The sequence below is a fragment of the Oncorhynchus keta genome, chromosome 4, assembly GCF_023373465.1.
Source record: "Oncorhynchus keta strain PuntledgeMale-10-30-2019 chromosome 4, Oket_V2, whole genome shotgun sequence".
In the NCBI taxonomy this organism is placed as follows: domain Eukaryota; kingdom Metazoa; phylum Chordata; class Actinopteri; order Salmoniformes; family Salmonidae; genus Oncorhynchus; species Oncorhynchus keta.
The window spans coordinates 62,953,850-62,972,652 of NC_068424.1; the positions used below are offsets into that span (position 1 = coordinate 62,953,850).

At 43.5% G+C, this 18,803-nt stretch overlaps 1 protein-coding gene across 8 annotated transcripts in view; it reads right to left on the reverse strand.

The window, feature by feature from the left end:
* Positions 1-6,319: 6,319 nt before the first annotated feature.
* The window catches only part of diaph2 (diaphanous-related formin 2), a 749,871-nt gene continuing 737,387 nt past the window's right edge, over positions 6,320-18,803 (reverse strand). For all 8 annotated transcript variants that reach the window (XM_052512438.1, XM_052512437.1, XM_052512441.1 and 5 more), the window contains one exon: positions 6,320-12,202. In XM_052512438.1, coding sequence (XP_052368398.1) covers positions 12,138-12,202 — 65 coding nt within the window. In that variant the 3' untranslated portion in view covers positions 6,320-12,137. The remainder of the gene's footprint in view (positions 12,203-18,803) is intronic.

Sequence of the window (18,803 nt, forward strand, 5' to 3'; positions counted from 1 at the left end):
ACTTTGGTACCAGCTCTCTGCAGGTCATTCACTAGGTCCCCCCGTGTGGTTCTGGGATTTTTGCTCACCTTTGTGATCATTTTGACCCCACAGGGTGAGATCTTGCGTGGAGCCCCAGATCGAGGGAGATTATCAGTGGTCTTGTATGTCGTCCATTTCCTAATAATTGCTCCCACAGTTGATTTCTTCAAACCAAGCTGCTTACCTATTGCAGATTCAGACTTCCCAGCCTGGTGCAGGTCTACAAATTTGCTTCTGGTGTCCTTTGACAGCTCTTTGGTCTTGGCCATAGTGGAGTTTGGGGTGTGACTGTTTGAGGTTGTGGACAGGTGTATTTTATACTGATAACAACTTCAAAAAGGTGCCATTAATACAGATAATGAGTGGAGGACAGAGGAGCCTCTTAAAGAATGTCTGTGAAAGCCAGAAATCTTGCTTGTTTGTAGGTGACCAAATACTTATTTTCCACCATTTTTTGCAAATAAATTCAATTAAAAATCCTACAATGTGATTTTCTGGATTTTTTTTCTCATTTTATCTGTCATAGTTGTAGTGTACCTATGATGAAAATTACAGGCCTCTCTCATCTTTTTAAGTGGGAGAACTTGCACAATTGGTGGCTGACTAAATACCTTTTTGCCCCACTGTATGTGGCTGGTGGCACTTTACTATGAGCCCGTCCTCCCCAATTAATGTATGCAACTGTAACGTCGTTCTTCGTTTGTAGAAAGAGAGTCGGACTGAAATGCAGCGTGGTGGTTACTCATGACTTTAATAGAAAAAGTGACACATGAAATAACTATACAAAATACAAAACAACAAACGGAACGTGAAACCTAATTACAGCCTATCTGGTGAAACTACACAGAGACAGGAACAATCACCCACGAAATACACAGTGAAACCCAGGCTACCTAAATACGGTTCCCCATCAGAGACAACAAGAAACACCTGACTCTAATTGAGAACCGCCTCAGGCAGCCAAGCCTATACTAGACACACCTCTAATCAACCACAATCCCAATGCCTACAAAAACCCCAATACGACAATACAATAAACCCATGTCACACCCTGGCCTGAACAAATAATTAAAGAAAACACAAAATACTAAGACCAAGGCGTGACAGCAACTGAATAAATGGAACCGTATCAAATGCATCAAACACATGGTTTACATGTGTTTTATAACATTCCATTTGCTCCATTCCAGCCAATATTATGAGTCTTCCTCCCCTCACCAGCCTCCTGTGGTGGATGGGATATATAGAAAGATGGGTGCCTAGGAGGAAGGCAGGACTGGAGGGAGATGGAGTGGAGCGACTGGGGTGTGTGGATAGGAGACATGAACATATCCTGACAGGTAGTAGCCTATCCTGTGACAACCCTTCCCAGCTGGCAAGAGACTACTCTTCCTGGATCTGGTTTCTGGTTGGGTGTGGTTTGGGGGAGATAGAGATATTGAGGGATAGGGGAGTTGGGGGATAGACAGGACCATGTTGGGAGCTGCAGTGAGCTCCACAGCCCCAGGGCAGACAGGAGAAAAGAGGTCAGCTCACTGCCCGTTTGCTAGGGAGGGGAGAGGAGGAGAGACACTATGCCAGGAAGACAGAGACCCACATCCAGTGTCATGAGCAGCCTCAGCAGTCTGGAGAGGAGATAGACATCTTGGCACTTCAGTGATCTAAAGGTCTATGATGAAGGAGGAAACACAAACAACCCCTGGTCGGTCCCTAAATCTGATATGGTACCTAACATAATGCTTAAATGTATCATTTTTTCTGAACTAGTGCCAAAGGTAGATTCTGGACATTGCCACAGACATACAAATGAAAGCAAGAGGTTTGGTTCCATACACGGGTACCAGAACAGGAGAACCCTCGAGAACCATAACATGTATAACATCATTGCACTGCTATTACATTACAGTGTTGGCTGGCGATAATGAATCAAAATCAAATGAAATGTTATTGGTCACATACACATATTTCGCAGATGTTATTGTGGGTGTAGCAAAATGCCACTGGTTCAACATCATATTGGGTTTCACAGGATGATTAAATTCACTGCAAGGTTTCACTTCTGCATGTCTTTGTGATGGCCATCCGATGATCAGTTGGCTGTTGTTAAAGCGCACACCTGGAGGACGTCAGATATATACATTTAGATTCTGTCTCAGAGACACATGCTGACACACAGCTCAACAAAAGGTGGCCTCCAACTCCGAGACAGAATTAGCTAAGTAAGGTAAGTAGGTAAGTAGGGAGTCTTCGTCTCTCCATCCACACACCTTAATATTCCTGTTAGTTATATTTTTTAACACATGTTGTACTCTCCTGACAGCTGATCTGTCAGCCCGTGCATTAGGAACACTGGTGCATTTATTAGGGTGCGAGAGAGAACGGTAGACAGGGAGAGAGCGTAAGAAAGAGAGAGAGAGAGAGATGGAAAGGGAGGAGAGGAGAGCGTGTGTGTGTGCAGACCCTGACAGGGCTAGTTTACATTGTGTGTAAAAATAATAACATCTCATCCCGTATACTGCACTTCCAAGGTTTTAACCTGTACAGGGCAACCTCTGCCTCATCCTAGTTAGATACTATCCCCCACCTTCATAAGTGGTACAATCACACAAGACAAACGCAGAGAGAGGAGCATAATCTTTCTGAATCACCCTGAAAAGTTATTCAGACAAAAACAGACCACCTTGGCTGTTGTTGCTGTCATCATCATACAAAGCTATAAGATCAGCTGTAAACTTTTGTTACATTCTACATTACATTCAGGGAAACTTAAATCAGTTTGATCTAATTTCTATCAGCATGTTAAATGTGCAACCACATTAAGGGGTAGAAAAATTCGAGACCACCTTTACTGCACACACACTGACGGGCCACCCCAACGTGGTAAGGGTAGGTAGCAACTCATCCACCATGCTGATCCTCAACACCTCAACCCCTCAGGGGTGCGTGCTCAGTCCCCTCCTGTACTCCCTGTTCACTCATGATTGCACAGCCAGGCATGACACCAACACCATCATTAAGTTTGCTGATGACACAACAGTGTTAGGTCTGATCACCGACAATGATGAGACAGCCTATAGGGAGGAGGTCATAGACCTGACCGTGAGGTGCAAGGACACAACCTCTCCCTCAATGTGACCAAGACAAAGGAGATGATTGTGGACAACAGGAAAGTAGTACTGCACAGCAAGTAGTACCGGAACGCCAAGTCTAGGTCCAATAGGCTTCTAAACAACTTCTACCCCCAAGCCATAAGACTCCTGAACAGCTAAACAAATGGCTACCCAGACAATTTGCACCCCCCCCTCTTTTACGCTGCTGCTACTCTGTTATTATCTATGCATAGTCACTTTAGTAACTCTACCTACATGTACATATTACCTCAATTACCTCAACCCTGGTTCCCCCGCACATTGACTCTATACCGGTACCCCCTGTATATAGCCTCACTATTGTTATTTACTGCTGCTCTTTAATTATTTGTTGTTCTTATCTCTTACTTTTTTGTAGAGTATTTTCTTAAAACTGCATTGTTGGTTAAGGGCTTGTAAGTAAGCATTTCACTGTAAGGTCTACACCTGCTGTATTCGGCACATGTAACAAATACAATTTGATTTGAAATAATAAAGAACAGCAGAATGAGGGTAGAGTGAGTGCATAGTCATGGTCTGCCCCAAAGCTAGTAGCAGTAGGTAGCTGGTGTGTAAAAACAAAGTTCCTTGCTAACTGAGTAAAGTTCCTCACACTCAAACCATATTAAGAAAAACAGTGTATTACATTCTAAGAACGTGGTCTGGTCTGGGGCTTATAGTTCCAGACGACTACAAATGAACCTCCAAGAATCAACAATCAACATAATTCGGTTTGTGTTCCGCCGCCGTACATCTCTAACTGGAGATCACAGCTTGTCTGGAGCTAAGCCTCCATCTGTCCCCCTGCTCCTCTAGCAGACTGTCTCCAGCAGACAGTCTCCACGCTCCTCCAGCAGACTGTCTCCAGTAGACAGTCTCCACCCTCCTCCAGCAGACTGTCTCCAGTAGACAGTCTCCACCCTCCTCCAGCAGACTGTCTCCAGCAGACAGTCTCCACACTCCTCCAGCAGACAGTCTCCACACTCCTCCAGAAGACAGTCTCCACACTCCTCCAGCAGACAGTCTCCACACTCCTCCAGCAGACAGTCTCCACGCTCCTCCAGCAGACCGTCTCCACGCTCCTCCAGCAGACCGTCTCCACGCTCCTCCATTAGACTGTCTCCAGCAGACCGTCTCCACCCTCCTCCGGCAGACTGTCTCCAGCAGACAGTCTCCACACTCCTCCAGCAGACAGTCTCCACACTCCTCCAGAAGACAGTCTCCACACTCCTCCAGCAGACTGTCTCCACACTCCTCCAGAAGACTGTCTCCACACTCCTCCAGCAGATTGAGATGGAAATGAAAATGATCACTGAGTGCTTTAAGAAGAATGAAGAACGTAGTGCACGTTTCAGTGTGTTTAAGCCTCTGAGTGTGTGTGTGTGTGTGTGTTTGAGCCTCTGAGTGTGTGTGTATGAGTGTGAGATAGAGAGAAGACCCCTGTGGCCAGGAGTCACGTTTTGATGCCAGCACCTCATATGATGATGTCACATCTGTGCGCAGGGAGTGAACACGCCATTGGAGTGTCACGGGTAGAAGGGGAGAGGAGGGGAATGGGGAGTAACACTAAGAGGATAGGACAGGAACAGCTCTCCCCCCATTCATTTAAGAGGCACTCCGGGGACAGAAAGAGATGAGATGAGGATCACATACACACACCCACACACTATCCTTCTGTACCTAGTTTAAAGACCTTCCGTGTGTCTTGTCAAAGTGCAACAAAATGTTACTTGCTAACAAAAACTGAAATATAACATTCCGTTTTCTTACAAGTAAAATATCCTCTCTTCAAAATCTTCACCACAAAATAAGTAGGCTAACAATGCCATGTGTACTTCTGAGGCAAACAGCAGCAACAATATTGAGAAGCCGCAAAAAAAAAAAAAATCCACTTACTTCAATGCAAGGAAATCATGGCATTTTTCAGTGTCTGAAGATAAATATTTTCCTTATTCCTGTGCCAACTTCATGGGTTGATGGTCATTTCCCTAAGCTACAGTTAGACCTGACAGTCTTGTCTTCTTGCCTTTGACACAGTGCAAGATGAAGGACTGGAGTGTGAAGCTCCAAATATGTTGCCTTTCTAGGCAGTCTCATTTATCACGCACTAACACCACTAGCACTCAGCAGTCCCTGTCCATAAATCAGCCAGGTACAGGTATCATCTGCTCTGTCATCGGAGGGAGACCGCTATGGAAGAAAGTGAGGAAAGCTGTACTTTAGTTACATCATGTAGGTATAATGCATTATGAAGAAGCTATAATGCATTGCAAGACTTATCATCAGGTTCAGGTATCATCTGCTCTGCCATAGCAAGGCTATAGCTGAAGGCTATAATGCATTATGAAGCCGTTATAAAATGCAAAGTAAGACTTGTTTGAACCCCTTTATAACGTCTAATCTCAGATTGATTCTCACAAGAACAAAAACATTTGAAAGTAACTTCCCAGTGTTGAATTAATTACAATATTGGTGAAATAGTTGTGAAATAGTTGTCCTTCCAAAAAAAGGTAATTAAGCATGTTAAAAAGCTTTTAACATGCTTTTCTGTGGGTGTAATCCAACAACAGAATGGTGTGGGCGCATACCAGTCATTAAAAATATGAATGTGAATAAACCACAGATTGGCCAGCTCATCCTCTTCAGGCAATGACATCATCATTTATGAGGAAATAGCAAGTATTTTTGAAACTATTTTTGAAACTGAGATTCAAGTTTGAGGTGTTTTTTTAAAAGTGTTTTTTCTACATTTTATGCTTTGGCCCCAAACATGTGTATAGGATGGGTAAACAATATTATCTGGGTATGAGTGAAGAGAATATGAACTTTTGAAAGAGATTTTCAATGGACAGTTACTTTAAGTTAGAGGGAAATTAACAGTCTCATAATAAATCATTATACAAGTCAGCTGAAGGGTTGCCCAAATTGAACACTTGGTAAAAATAACACTTGGTTAAGTGTTACCAAAATTACAGGTGATACTCTGTGATTAGATCAGGAAAATAGACATTTAAACAGGGGTTGGTAAAAATCACAGTTTGTACGTATACTAATAAAATAGGCACCAGTCAATGATAAAGATGACACATCTTTCAGAAATCAGTGTATATAACAAAGTGGTTATTATTTTGTGTGATATTCCATTACATACTTTAGTCAGGAACAGTGTGCATAACCATTAAAATGTTTATTCCTTATGGATAAAAATAAACGTAAAGATGCTACAAATATATTTTTCAAGCCAATAAAAACCTAGTCAATGTGAAGGTCGAGGGTAGGCAGGGCCATGGTATCATACATCAAGGCAACAAATCTAATGTTATTGGTCACATACACATGGTTAGCAGATGTTAATGCGAGTGTAGCGAAATGCTTGTGCTTCTAGTTCCGACAATCACATTCCTCCAGCATTGTTGCTTTATATTTTCTTTATTCATCATGTCATCATTTTACAAATTACAATATGAAGGACTAACAAAATGTATTTATTTATGTGGCAGCATTGAACTATTTGGAAGTAATTCACTCGCTTTCTGTGGCAAGGCAGCATTCATGAAATTCAAATCAAACCATTCTGTAGCTTAGCAGAATAATAGAAAGTTAAAGTGCACCATCAACAAGTGTGAACGTTGATCCAAACATTCACTCTCTTCCTGATTGAGCTAGTAATCAATTGACACCAAATGAATGGCACCTAATAGTTTTGCAAGCCTCTGTCTCCTCAATGACTTGCGCAATTCAGACTTTCCTAACAATAATTTAACTTTCATGTCGATAAGAGACGTATTAGTTAAGCATGTACTTAATATGGAAATCGTAGTGCAGATCTCAAGTAAGAATACCAAAAATACAGGGTGAGCATGAGATGGTTTGGCCCAGTCAGAGGGAGATGGTTTGGCCCAGTCAGAGGGAGATGGTTTGGCCCAGTCAGAGGGAGATGGTTTGGCCCAGTCAGAGGGAGATGGTTTGGCCCAGTCAGAGGGAGATGGTTTGGCCCAGTCAGGGGATCCTTTAATACCACTGGTGGTTCAGTCCCTTTACAGGTTACTGTTGCCACCTGCAACACTGTTGCTACTCTCTATGCATACACAACACACATTTATCACCCTACAGCACAAGGGAAATAGCTTGGTCCCAGATCTGTTTGTGCTGCTTAGCTGAGAGTTGGCTATTCAGCACTAACAGATCTGGGACCAGGCTACAGGGGAAAATACAATAATCACAAATGGGGAAAGTAGCTTTAGTCTCTGATTTCATTGTACCAGTAAATCAAGAATGAGATATCCATCTTCAATTTCAAATCAAATACAGTCAAACTATGATATATTAATTTCCAAAATGCATAAAATGACTTTCTAGTATGTGTTATCACAATTTTCCATTTTTGGACTTCCTGCAGTCAAATTACATAGTGGCCTCATGGGTGGAATGTTATAAATATTATTCATAATTTATTCATTATTCATAATTAATAAACGTCTTTATTTTTTTCATGGCAAAAACTCGGTGTTTCTATTCAAGCATTTTTTACAGATTTCAGTTTTCTGTGATGTATATAAAGTTAATATTAGGATGCAGATTCAAAATGTTATACAACTCTATATCTGATTTGGAACAGGTGATTTAAAACTACCAAGAAACACTCTGCATGACCCTGAATTAGCCCACTGCAGTAAAAGGTAAATGTAACTATGGACTTGTTTTAAGAGTTGGCTACCAGGGAAAAATCAAGATTTCATTCTGTACAAGCTGAACTATAAATTCACTTGACTAGGAAAGATATATTTTCTTTTGTTAAATACAAAAACAATACAACAAACCTGAGTATTCAGTCACCATTCTGTAACAGTTGTTCATGTTTTGAATACAAACTTGGCATGTAAAAAACAAAAACAGAAGCATTGCACTTAACGCAGACTCACACGTAACTTATGGAATTGGGGTTACAAATGAAACACCTTGGGTGTGGGCTCACAACACATTGAGTGTTAAGAAAATAGTGGGTTTCTTACTGTGTAATGGTGAAACAGAATACAAAGGGAGATTTTTTACTAGAAAAAGCAAATCAGTGCCTTTGGCAGTGCTGGATTTTCCACAGTGGGGATCTCTAGTGTATATGAAGCAAAACCTATGGCAAATACACTCCTTCATGAACATGGTACCCTTTCTGTTTCTCTCTGCATCCCAAATGGTATCCTATTCCCTATTCCAATGTAGCGCACTACTTTTGACCAGGGTCCATAGGGCTCCTGTCAAAACTAGTACACTATGTAGGGAACAGTGTGCCTCTGTGTAACTTACCACCCCAATCTTACATATTAACTGAATAGGACTCATCACATTTCATGAATATGCACACTTCTCCCAGGCAACTCTCACGAACATTGCACCCTATGAATAGATGAAATTGATGAAACTTGGGCCTGTGAGGCTTCTAAGACGAGGGTTGCAACAAACCGACTCATCAGGCACCACGTTGGGAAACTGTTAAAACAGCAAATCTTCATCTATTCAGTCATAAGTCAAGCAAAGCCACTGCTTTCCTCCCAAGCTGCTGTTCAGATCACTGGGAAAGGCATGATTTTCTGCACACAGTTTTGCCAGCAGTGATATGGCATAATTGAGACATGACGTTATGGCGAGCATTTACTCACGCCATAAGCAGTAGGTCAAGGGAGGGTGTGTGGAGGCTTCCCTTACTAAGACAGCCACCATGTTGTCAGCATAGACCCTCAATGTATTCCACTGGGTACGGTTTCCTTGTGTGGGAAAGCGACCATTTCTCTCGCATCTGCTTACTGCTCAGACATGGAAGGGACAAGCATGCTCAAGGCACACTGTGAATGTGGGAATTAATCCGTGCAACAAAAAAAAAAATAAGGAAAAGAGGGGGAAAAAAATCTCAAATGGCTCCTAATGTGAGCACATTGCTCAGAGCTTTATTTTCCTTGCGGTCGACTGAATGCTCAAACTAGCCTTTATGCATTCTATTTTTTCCCCTTTCATATGACCATTTTGTTTCGTATGACATCTTGTCAAATGAGTGTGAAGTCCGGGCAGGTTATGCTGCGATTAGGAAACTGCTAGTAACGGGAAAGCTCTTAGCACTGACATCAAGAAACAAGGCCTTTCATAACACAGCCACAAAAAAAATGGGAAAGAAATATGAACACAATAAAAACGATTTGAAAGGGTTTCACAATTTCAATAGAATGTTAGCCCCCTCCTTAGAACCCATGCACGTCTTTCCCTCCCTGACAAGCTAAAGGCTTAGCATGCTAAAACCACTAAGACATTTAGAAGTTTAACTGGAGAAGACAGGCTAATGTTTTAGCATGCTAGTTAGCTATTCAGGAGCTCGACTGGCTCGTGTAGTCTACTGCTCAATGAAAGCGGTTGTCACTAGTTACCACAGCCACAAAATAATACCCCCGCCCCCCCATTTTCCCCCCATATTTGTTTCAAATTCTCATCTTAAAAAGTGATTTTATACCTTAATCCTAACTTTAACCACACTGCTAACCTTAAGCATAAACCTAATCCTAACCTTAAATAAATTAAGACCAAGAAGCACATTTTTTCCCCCCATGTATTTTTACGATTGCCAATTTGGACTTTGTGCTTGTGCTATCTAGTGGAAACCAGCCTTTTGCTGAGGCATACTGTACAGTGCCTTCAGAAAGTTTTGTTGTGTTACAGACGGAATTTAAAATGGACGACGTTGAGATTTTCTGTCACTTGCCTACACACAATACCCCATAATGTCAAAGTGAAATTGTGTTTTTAGAAATGTTTACAAAATCATATAAAATGTAAAGCTGAAATGTCTTGAGTCAATAAGTGTTCAACCCCTTTGTTAAGGCAAGCCTAAATAAGTTCAGGAGTAAAAATGTGCTTAACAAGTCACATAATAAGTTGCATTGACTTATTGTGTGCAATAATTGTGTTTAACATGGTTTTTGAATAACTACTTAATCTCTGTTCCTCACACATACAACAATCTGTAAGGTCCCTCAGACGAGCAGTGAATTTCAAACACAGATTCAAAAATGGGATGTCTTCCAATGCCTCACAAAGAAGGGCACCTATTGGTAGATGGGTAAAACAAAACTCAGTTCCTAACTCAGTTGCCAGAGAGGAAGGAAATCGCTGAGGGATTTCACCATGAGGCCATTGGTGACTTTAAAACTGTTCCAGAGTTGAATAGCTGTGATAGGAGAAAACTGAGGATGGATCAAGAAAACTCTAGTTACTCCACAATACTAACCTAAATGACAGAGTGAAAAGAAGAAAGCCTGTACAGAATAAAAATATTCCAAAACATGCATCTGGTTTGCAATAAGGCACTAAATTAAAACTGCAACAAAATATGGCAAAGAAATTAACTTGTCCTGAATGTCCTGAATAGAAAGTATTATTAGAAAGTATTATGTTTGTGGCAAATCCAACACAACACATCACTGTGTATCACTCTTCATATTTTCAAGCATGGTGGTGGCTGCATAATGTTATGGCTATGCTTGTCATTGGCAAGGACTAGGGCAGTGTTTCCCAAACCTGGTCCTCCAGTACCCCCAACAGTACACTTTTTATTGTAACCCTGGACAAGCACACCTGATTCAACTTGTCAACTGCACTGATTATTGTATTTTTTACATTTAAATTGAAAACATGGCTCAAATCAATCCAAACCTCGACACATGAGTTATCTGTGCTCAATTATCTGAGTGGCCTAGTTACAGTTTAGACTTAAATCAGCTTGAAAATGTATGGCAAGACTTGAAAATGGCTGTCTAGCAATGATCAACAACCAACATGACAGAGCTTAAATAATTGTTTTGAGAATGATGTGCAAATATTGTACAATCCAGGTGTGCAAAGCTCTTAAAGACTTACCCAGAAAGACTCAGTTGTAAGGTGTAACATGTATTGACTCAGGGGTGTGAATACTTATGTAAATTAGATATCTGCATTTCATTTTCAATACATGTGCAAAAATATCTAAAAACATGTTTAGCACACTAAGGAATTTGACATCTCTGGGAGAAAAACAAAAAACAATGAATATGATGCTTTCTCTACCACAACTTATGGAGAATTCAGTCATATACTCTAAAGATCACTGATGCATATTTACAGTTCTGTATCCTTGTTGTGAGACATATTATGCATAATATTATCGGATTAATTCAGGGGAAAATACTCTTTCACAAATAACGGGGTTCACACCAATTCACTGTTCACGCCACAGTTAATTGGTGTATGTGTTGAATAAAAGAGGAAAAGAGAAAGAAAGCTTTGTTAGATGTGGTTAGTCAGAATACACTAGAGGTCAGTCCTCAATGGAGAGATGTCTGTTCTCTAGTTACATCCCTACTCACTGCATCCATTTGGAAGTACATGACCACAGATGAGAGGACAGGTGTGGCAGTTTTTAGGAGGGTTGGGTTGTCTGACAGATATAGTGAAGTTCTGTGAGCCTATATGACAATTTGAGCAACCAAGTACAGTTTTTTTTCTCCCCAAAACAACCAAAGCTTTAGACAGTCATGTACAGGCAAAGCCATGACAAAGTAGATAATAAATATGTAAGGCAGTCAGACCAACAGTATGACTATTGAATATCCTGTGTGATGATGTCCTGTTCTTGTTTTCTCAGTTACTCTTAGGTTCTTTAGGGGCCTTTTGTTTTCTTCAAGACCTGGCAGTGTTAGTGTGTGTGTGTGTGTGTGTGTGTGTGTGTGTGTGTGTGTGTGTGTGTGTGTGTGTGTGTGTGTGTGTGTGTGTGTGTGTGTGTGTGTGTGTGTGTGTGTGTGTGTGTGTGTGTGTGTGTGTGTGTGTGTGTGTGTGTGTGTGTGTGTGTGTGTGTGTGTGTGTGTGTGTGTGCGTGCCACGCAGCTGGGGTCCATCCCTCCTACTAGACGTCCTCAGATTTTCCTCGCAGGCCTCTTTGGCACTTATCTAACGTCTTCTGGTAGGCGCGGGCCATCATCGAGCCTGGGGGTTTCCATTGTGGCGCGACCGAGACCTTTCCAGGACCGCGCGGCGGGTGTCTGAAGAGAGAGAGACAGAAAATAAGAAAGAGCGAGAGGGGGAAAAAAAGAACAGGAAAGTGTTGTTAGAGTCATAGTAACACAAAGAGGGTGTGAGGGGTAGGAGAGGAGGAGGGAGAGAAACATCAATAACAGAACCCAAGCTGAAGACAGCAGCATGGTGGAGGGGAAGAGACAAGAGGGGCCTGGAGTGGCGGTGCTTGCGTCTAGTGTCATAGTAACTGCCAAGGAAGAGCACAAACACAGCACACAACACACAGAGTGAGCGAGTGAGCAGGGGAGAGAGAGAGAGAGAGAGAGAGAGAGAGAGAGAGAGAGAGAGAGAGAGAGAGAGAGAGAGAGACAGAGACAGAGTGAACAGGGGAGATGAGGAGATCAGAATTACCATAATTAGGCAGATAGCCGCTAATTATCAAAATCCAGAAAAGAGCTGTTCAATTCTACAACCACCTAAAAGGAAGCAATTCCCAAACCTTCCATAACAAAGCAATCCCCTAGAGAGAGATGAACCTGGAGAATAGTCCCCTAAGCAAGCTGGCCCCGGGGCTCTCTAGAATAAACAGACCCCACAGAGGCCCAGGACAGCAACACAATAAGACCCAAGCAAATCATGAGATAACAAAAAGATAATTACTTGACACATTGAAAATAATTACCGAAAAAACTGACCAAACTAGAATGCTATTTCACCCTAAACAGAGAGTACACAGTGGCAGAATACCTGACCACTATGACTGACCCAGTCAATTGAGGAACGTTTTGACTATGTACAGACTGAGCATAGCCTTGCTATTGAGAGAGGCTGCCGTAGGCAGACCTGGCTCTCAAGAGAAGACAGGCTATCTGCACACTACCCACAAAATGAGATGGAAACTGTGCTGCACTTCCTAACCTCCAGCCAAATGTATGACCATATTAGATACACATATTTCCCTCAGATTAAACAGAGGCACAAAGAATTAAAAAACAAATCCAATTTTGATACACTCCCATATCTTTTGGGTGAAATACCACAGTGTGCCATCACAGAAGCATTATTTGTGACCTGTTGTCACAAGAAAAGGGCAACCAGAGAAGAACAAACACCATTGTAAATACAACCCATATTTATGTTTATTTATTGTCCCTTTGTACTTTAACTATTTGCACATCGTTACAACACTGTATATAAACATAATATAACATTTGAAATGTCTCTATTCCATTGGAACTTATGTGAGTGTAATGTTTACTGTTCAATTTATATTGTTTCACTTATCTTGCTTCACTTTCTTTGGCAATGTAAACATATGTTTCCAATGCCAATAAAGCCCTTCGAATTGAATTGAGAGAGAGTTAGTTATAAGGGGAGAGCGAGTGAGAATGAGTGACTGAGTGAGTAGGGGAGAGAGAGAGAGTTAGTTATAAGGGGAGAGCGAGTGAGAATGAGTGACTGAGTGAGTAGGGGAGAGAGAGAGAGTTAGTTATAAGGGGAGAGCGAGTGAGAATGAGTGACTGAGTGAGTAGGGGAGAGAGAGAGAGTTAGTTATAAGGGGAGAGCGAGTGAGAATGAGTGACTGAGTGAGCAGGGGAGCGAGAGAGAGTTTAGTTATAAGGGGAGAGCGAGTGAGAATGAGTGACTGAGTGAGTAGGGGAGAGAGAGAGAGTTAGTTATAAGGGGAGAGCGAGTGAGAATGAGTGACTGAGTGAGTAGGGGAGAGAGAGAGAGAGTTAGTTATAAGGGGAGAGCGAGTGAGAATGAGTGACTGAGTGAGTAGGGGAGAGAGAGAGAGTTAGTTATAAGGGGAGAGCGAGTGAGAATGAGTGACTGAGTGAGCAGGGGAGAGAGAGAGAGAGTGATCAGGGGAGAGCGAGTGAGAATGAGTGACTGAGTGAGCAGGGGAGAGAGAGAGAGAGTGATCAGGGGAGAGAGAGTGATCAGGGGAGAGGGAGAGAGGGAGTAAGCATGGGAGGGAGAGAGAGAGATCAGGGGAGAGGGAGAGAGAGAGAGAGTGAGTGAGCAGGGGAGAGAGAGTGATCAGGGGAGAGGGAGAGAGAGAGAGTGATTAGGGGAGAGGGAGAGAGAGAGGGTGAGTGAGCAGGGGAGAGAGAGTGATCAGGGGAGAGGGAGAGAGAGAGAGTGATCAGGGGAGAGGGAGAGAGAGAGAGTGATCAGGGGAGAGGGAGAGAGAGAGAGAGAGTGATCAGGGGGAGAGAGAGTGATCAGGGGAGAGGGAGAGAGAGAGAGTGATCAGGGGAGAGGGAGAGAGAGAGAGTGAGTGAGCAGGGGAGAGAGAGGGAAAGAGCGAGAGATCGCGAGTGAGCATGGGAGAGAGAGAGAGAGAGAGAGAGAGAGAGAGAGCAGGGGATAGGCAGAGAGTAAGTAGGGGAGAGGAAGAGAGAGAGTGGGAGTGAGCAGGAGAGAGAGATATAGAGCGAGTGAGCAGGAGAGAGAGCTAGAGAGTCAGTGAGCAAGGGAGACAGAGAGAGCTAGAGAGAGTGAGTGAGCAGTAGAGAGAGAGGGATAGTGATAGAGCAGGGGAGATGGAGAAAGCGAGCGAGCAGGGGAGACGGAGAGAGAGCGAGCAGGGGAGACGGTGAGAGAGCGAGAGAGTGAGCAGGGGAGAGAGCGGGAGAGAGAGGTGGTTTCCTTTGGTTAGTTTCAGACAGGCATGATGAGGTGCGTTGTTGTTCATTTCAGTCTTCCAATATTTCCGTAAGAGGTTTCACTCCGGCTGCCCCTGTGAGCCAACCAGTTAGAACACCTTGGGTAGGCTGCGTCGGCCCACTCTCACCTCTCCATAATAGAGTTATACAAACACCTCCTCCCCTCCAAAAGGCCAACTGTGGCTGCCCATGGCTACTCATGGCACCGGCCCCGCCATGCAAGGTGGCAGGTGGGTTGGGCGGCACTGGATGGCCAGGAAGCGAGGTATCCACGGAAACAAGGTAGCTAGCTACGCCCACACGAGCCTCCCCTGGCGGTCTCCAAATCTGGCGCTGCCATGGTGGTGCCCATTACACAGTGCCAGCTGTGGGGTGCCAGGCGTCCCGGGCTGGCCGTTGTTTAATGGCGCCAGCTCCATCCATCACGTCAGGTAATGAGCTAAGAGTGATTGTGACGGCGGCGGTGTGCATATGTCTCCACCACCAGGATTCCCAACAGACGCCTCAGATGGAGGGAGAACATGCAGATGGTGCACAGGAGGAGAGGGGGGAGAAGGATGGAGGAGAGAGAGTTGTGAGGGGGTAACAGATAGGGACAGAGTAAAAAAAGAGAAACAGTGGGAGAGGGAGAGAAAGAAAGCAAAGCAGATATAAAAGAGAGAGTTAGGAACCTAGAGATAGAAAAGAGAGCAAGCGAGAGAGAGCGAGAGCGAGATAGAGATAGAAAGAGAGAGCAAGCGAGAGAGAGAGAGAGATAGAAAAGAGAGCAAGCGAGAGAGAGAGAGAGAGAGCGAGAGAGAGATAGAAAGAGAGAGCAAGCGAGAGAGAGCGAGAGAGAGAGTGAGAGAGAGTGCGAGGCAGAGAAATCCAGAGAGATAGACTGTATATACATGGAAAGCGAGAGTTGTGCTATATGCTTCTTGTTGCATTGAGTTGGTGAAAGTTACAGCCTGCGATCTTCTGAACTGTATTGCAAAGAACATCTGAGTGACAATCCTCAATCACCCTCTCTTTCATCCATTCCATCTTCAAAAACGCTTCCAAGGGTTTCAACGTGCCTGAGGGGCAAGCTCAAACTCCTTTCGCAGGCGCCAAATGTTCCACGCAAACCACCACCAATGTTAAAAAAAACGGGAGACCGAGGAAGAACTTATAAAATCCCGAAAACCTCCATGTCCGATTTCTCGCCTTTGCCATTTGCAATTCCAATCAATGTGACCTCATTTCGGGGCGATAGCTGGCCTTTAACGTTGAGCCCATCAGAACAGCAGTGCTTGGAGAATACAGTTCTCCTCCCTTTAATACTGGGGTCAGAATTGACTGTATCTATTACCAGACGTGGGAGGGAGAAGAGGAGGAGGAGAGAGGAGAGATGAAAGACAAAAGGGAGAGGGACTGGGCATGGCCAAGAGATGAAGAGGAGGATGGAGCAAGAAAAAACAAACATTTCACCACTTCCAGGAAATTATTTTCGTCTTCGGTTTGGAATTGCTTTGAAGATTTGAAGTTATACATTATGTGCTAAAGACTAAAAGATGTTCTTGAACTTGTTCGGTACGGCAAACAACCGGCCATTGTGTGAGGAAGGTTGACATTGGAAATGCACAAGTTAAATTGAAACTACTTCGTTAGGGTCGACATGAAGAGACTTGAACATCTTCTTGAACTTGTTCATTAGAGTGAAGAACCAGCCACTGATTGTAGAAGGTGGAAATTGGAAATGGTTCAAACCATCACCGCAAGTTGAATGCCAACGACTGTTCCAAGGTCGTCATAACGAGAAACAAAACATCTTCAAGAGAATCAAACATCTTAAAATTATTTGGTGCATTGTTTGCCAGCCATTGAGAGCAGAAATTAAAACAAAAAATGCAAACCATTACCAGAAAAGATTGCCTTTTCATTCAGGAGATCGCACAACAGTTTTAAAATAACATGGGTAATTGCATCAAGCCTATTGTTAAAGGTATGGGGAAGCTTGTACTTCCTTCACTCACGCCGCCAAACGTACCCTAGTAAAACTGGCTATCCTACCGATCCTCCACTTCGTCGATGTCATCTACAAAATAGCTTCCAATACTCTGCTCAGCAAACTGGATGCAGTTTATCACAGTGCCATCCGTTTTGTTACTAAAGAACCTTATACCACCCACCACTGTGACCTGTATGCTCTAGTCGGCTGGCCCTCGCTACATATTCATATCATAGCCAGACCCACTGGCTCCAGGTCATTTACAAGTCCATGCAAGGTAAAGCTCCGCCTTATCTCAGTTCACTGGTCACGATGGCAACACCCAACCATAGCACGCGCTCCAGCAGGTGTATCTCACTGATCATCCCTAAAGCCAACACCTCATTTGGCCTTTCCTTCCAGTTCTCTGCTGCCTGTGACTGGAACGAATTGCAAAAATCACTGAAGTTGGAGACTTATCTCCCTCACCAACTTTAAACATCTGCTATCTGAGCAGCTAACCGATCGCTAACAGCTGTACATAGTCCATCAGTAAATAGCCCACCCAATTTACCTACCTCATCCCCATACTGTTTTTATTTATTTACTTTTCTGCTCTTTTGCACACCAGTATCTCTACCTGCAAATGACCATCTGATCATTTATCACTCCAGTGTTAATCTGCAAAATTGTAATTATTCGCCTACCTCCTCGTGCCTTTTGCACACAATGTATATAGACTCTTTTTTTCCCTACTATGTTATTGACTTGTTTATCGTTTACTCCATGTGTAACTCTGTGTTGTTGTCTGTTCATACTGCTATGCTTTATCTTGGCCAGGTCGCAGTTGTAAATGAGAATGTGTTCTCAACTAGCCTACCTGGTTAAATAAATTAAAATACAAATAAAAAAAGGCAAGAAAAAAAGTGTGCAGTAAAATCAAATGCATATCCCCTTGGAGGATACCTCAGAGTGGAACCATATCCCCTATGAGGATACCTCCGAGTGGAACCATATCCCCTATGAGGATACCTCCGAGTGGAACCATATCCCCTTGGAGGATACCTCAGAGTGGAACCATATCCCCTTGGAGGATACCTCAGAGTGGAACCATATCCCCTATGAGGATACCTCCGAGTGGAACCATATCCCCTTGGAGGATACCTCAGAGTGGAACCATATCCCCTATGAGGATACCTCCGAGTGGAACCATATCCCCTTGGAGGATACCTCAGAGTGGAACCATATCCCCTATGAGGATACCTCCGAGTGGAACCATATCCCCTTGGAGGATACCTCAGAGTGGAACCATATCCCCTTGGAGGATACCTCAGAGTGGAACCATATCCCCTTGGAGGATACCTCAGAGTGGAACCATATCCCCTTGGAGGATACCTCAGAGTGGAACCATATCCCCTTGGAGGGTACCTCAGAGTGGAACCATCTCCCATATGAGGATACCTCAGAGTGGAACCATATCCCCTATGAGGATACCTCAGAGTGGAACCATATCCCCTATGAGGATATCTCAGAGTGGAACCATATCCCCTTGGAGGATACCTCAGAGTGGAACCATATCCCCTTGGAGGATACCTCAGAGTGGAACCATATCCCCTTGGAGGATACCTCAGAGTGGAACCATCTCCCATATGAGGATACCTCAGAGTGGAACCATATCCCCTATGAGGATATCTCAGAGTGGAACCATATCCCCTATGAGGATACCTCAGAGTGGAACCACCGCCCCTCTGAGGATATCTCAGAGTGGAACCATTTGCTTCTCAATAGCCTTTCCAGTTCTTATCGTCCGGTCTAAAAACCCCTCCAGTTTGCATCATCAATTCTAAAACCCCTCCAGTTCGCATCGTCAGGTATAAAACCCTTCCAGTTCACATCATCAGTTCTAAAACCCCTCCAGTTCGCATCGTCAGGTATAAAACCCTTCCAGTTCACATCATCAGTTCTAAAACCCCTCCAGTTTGCATCGTCAATTCTAAAAACCCC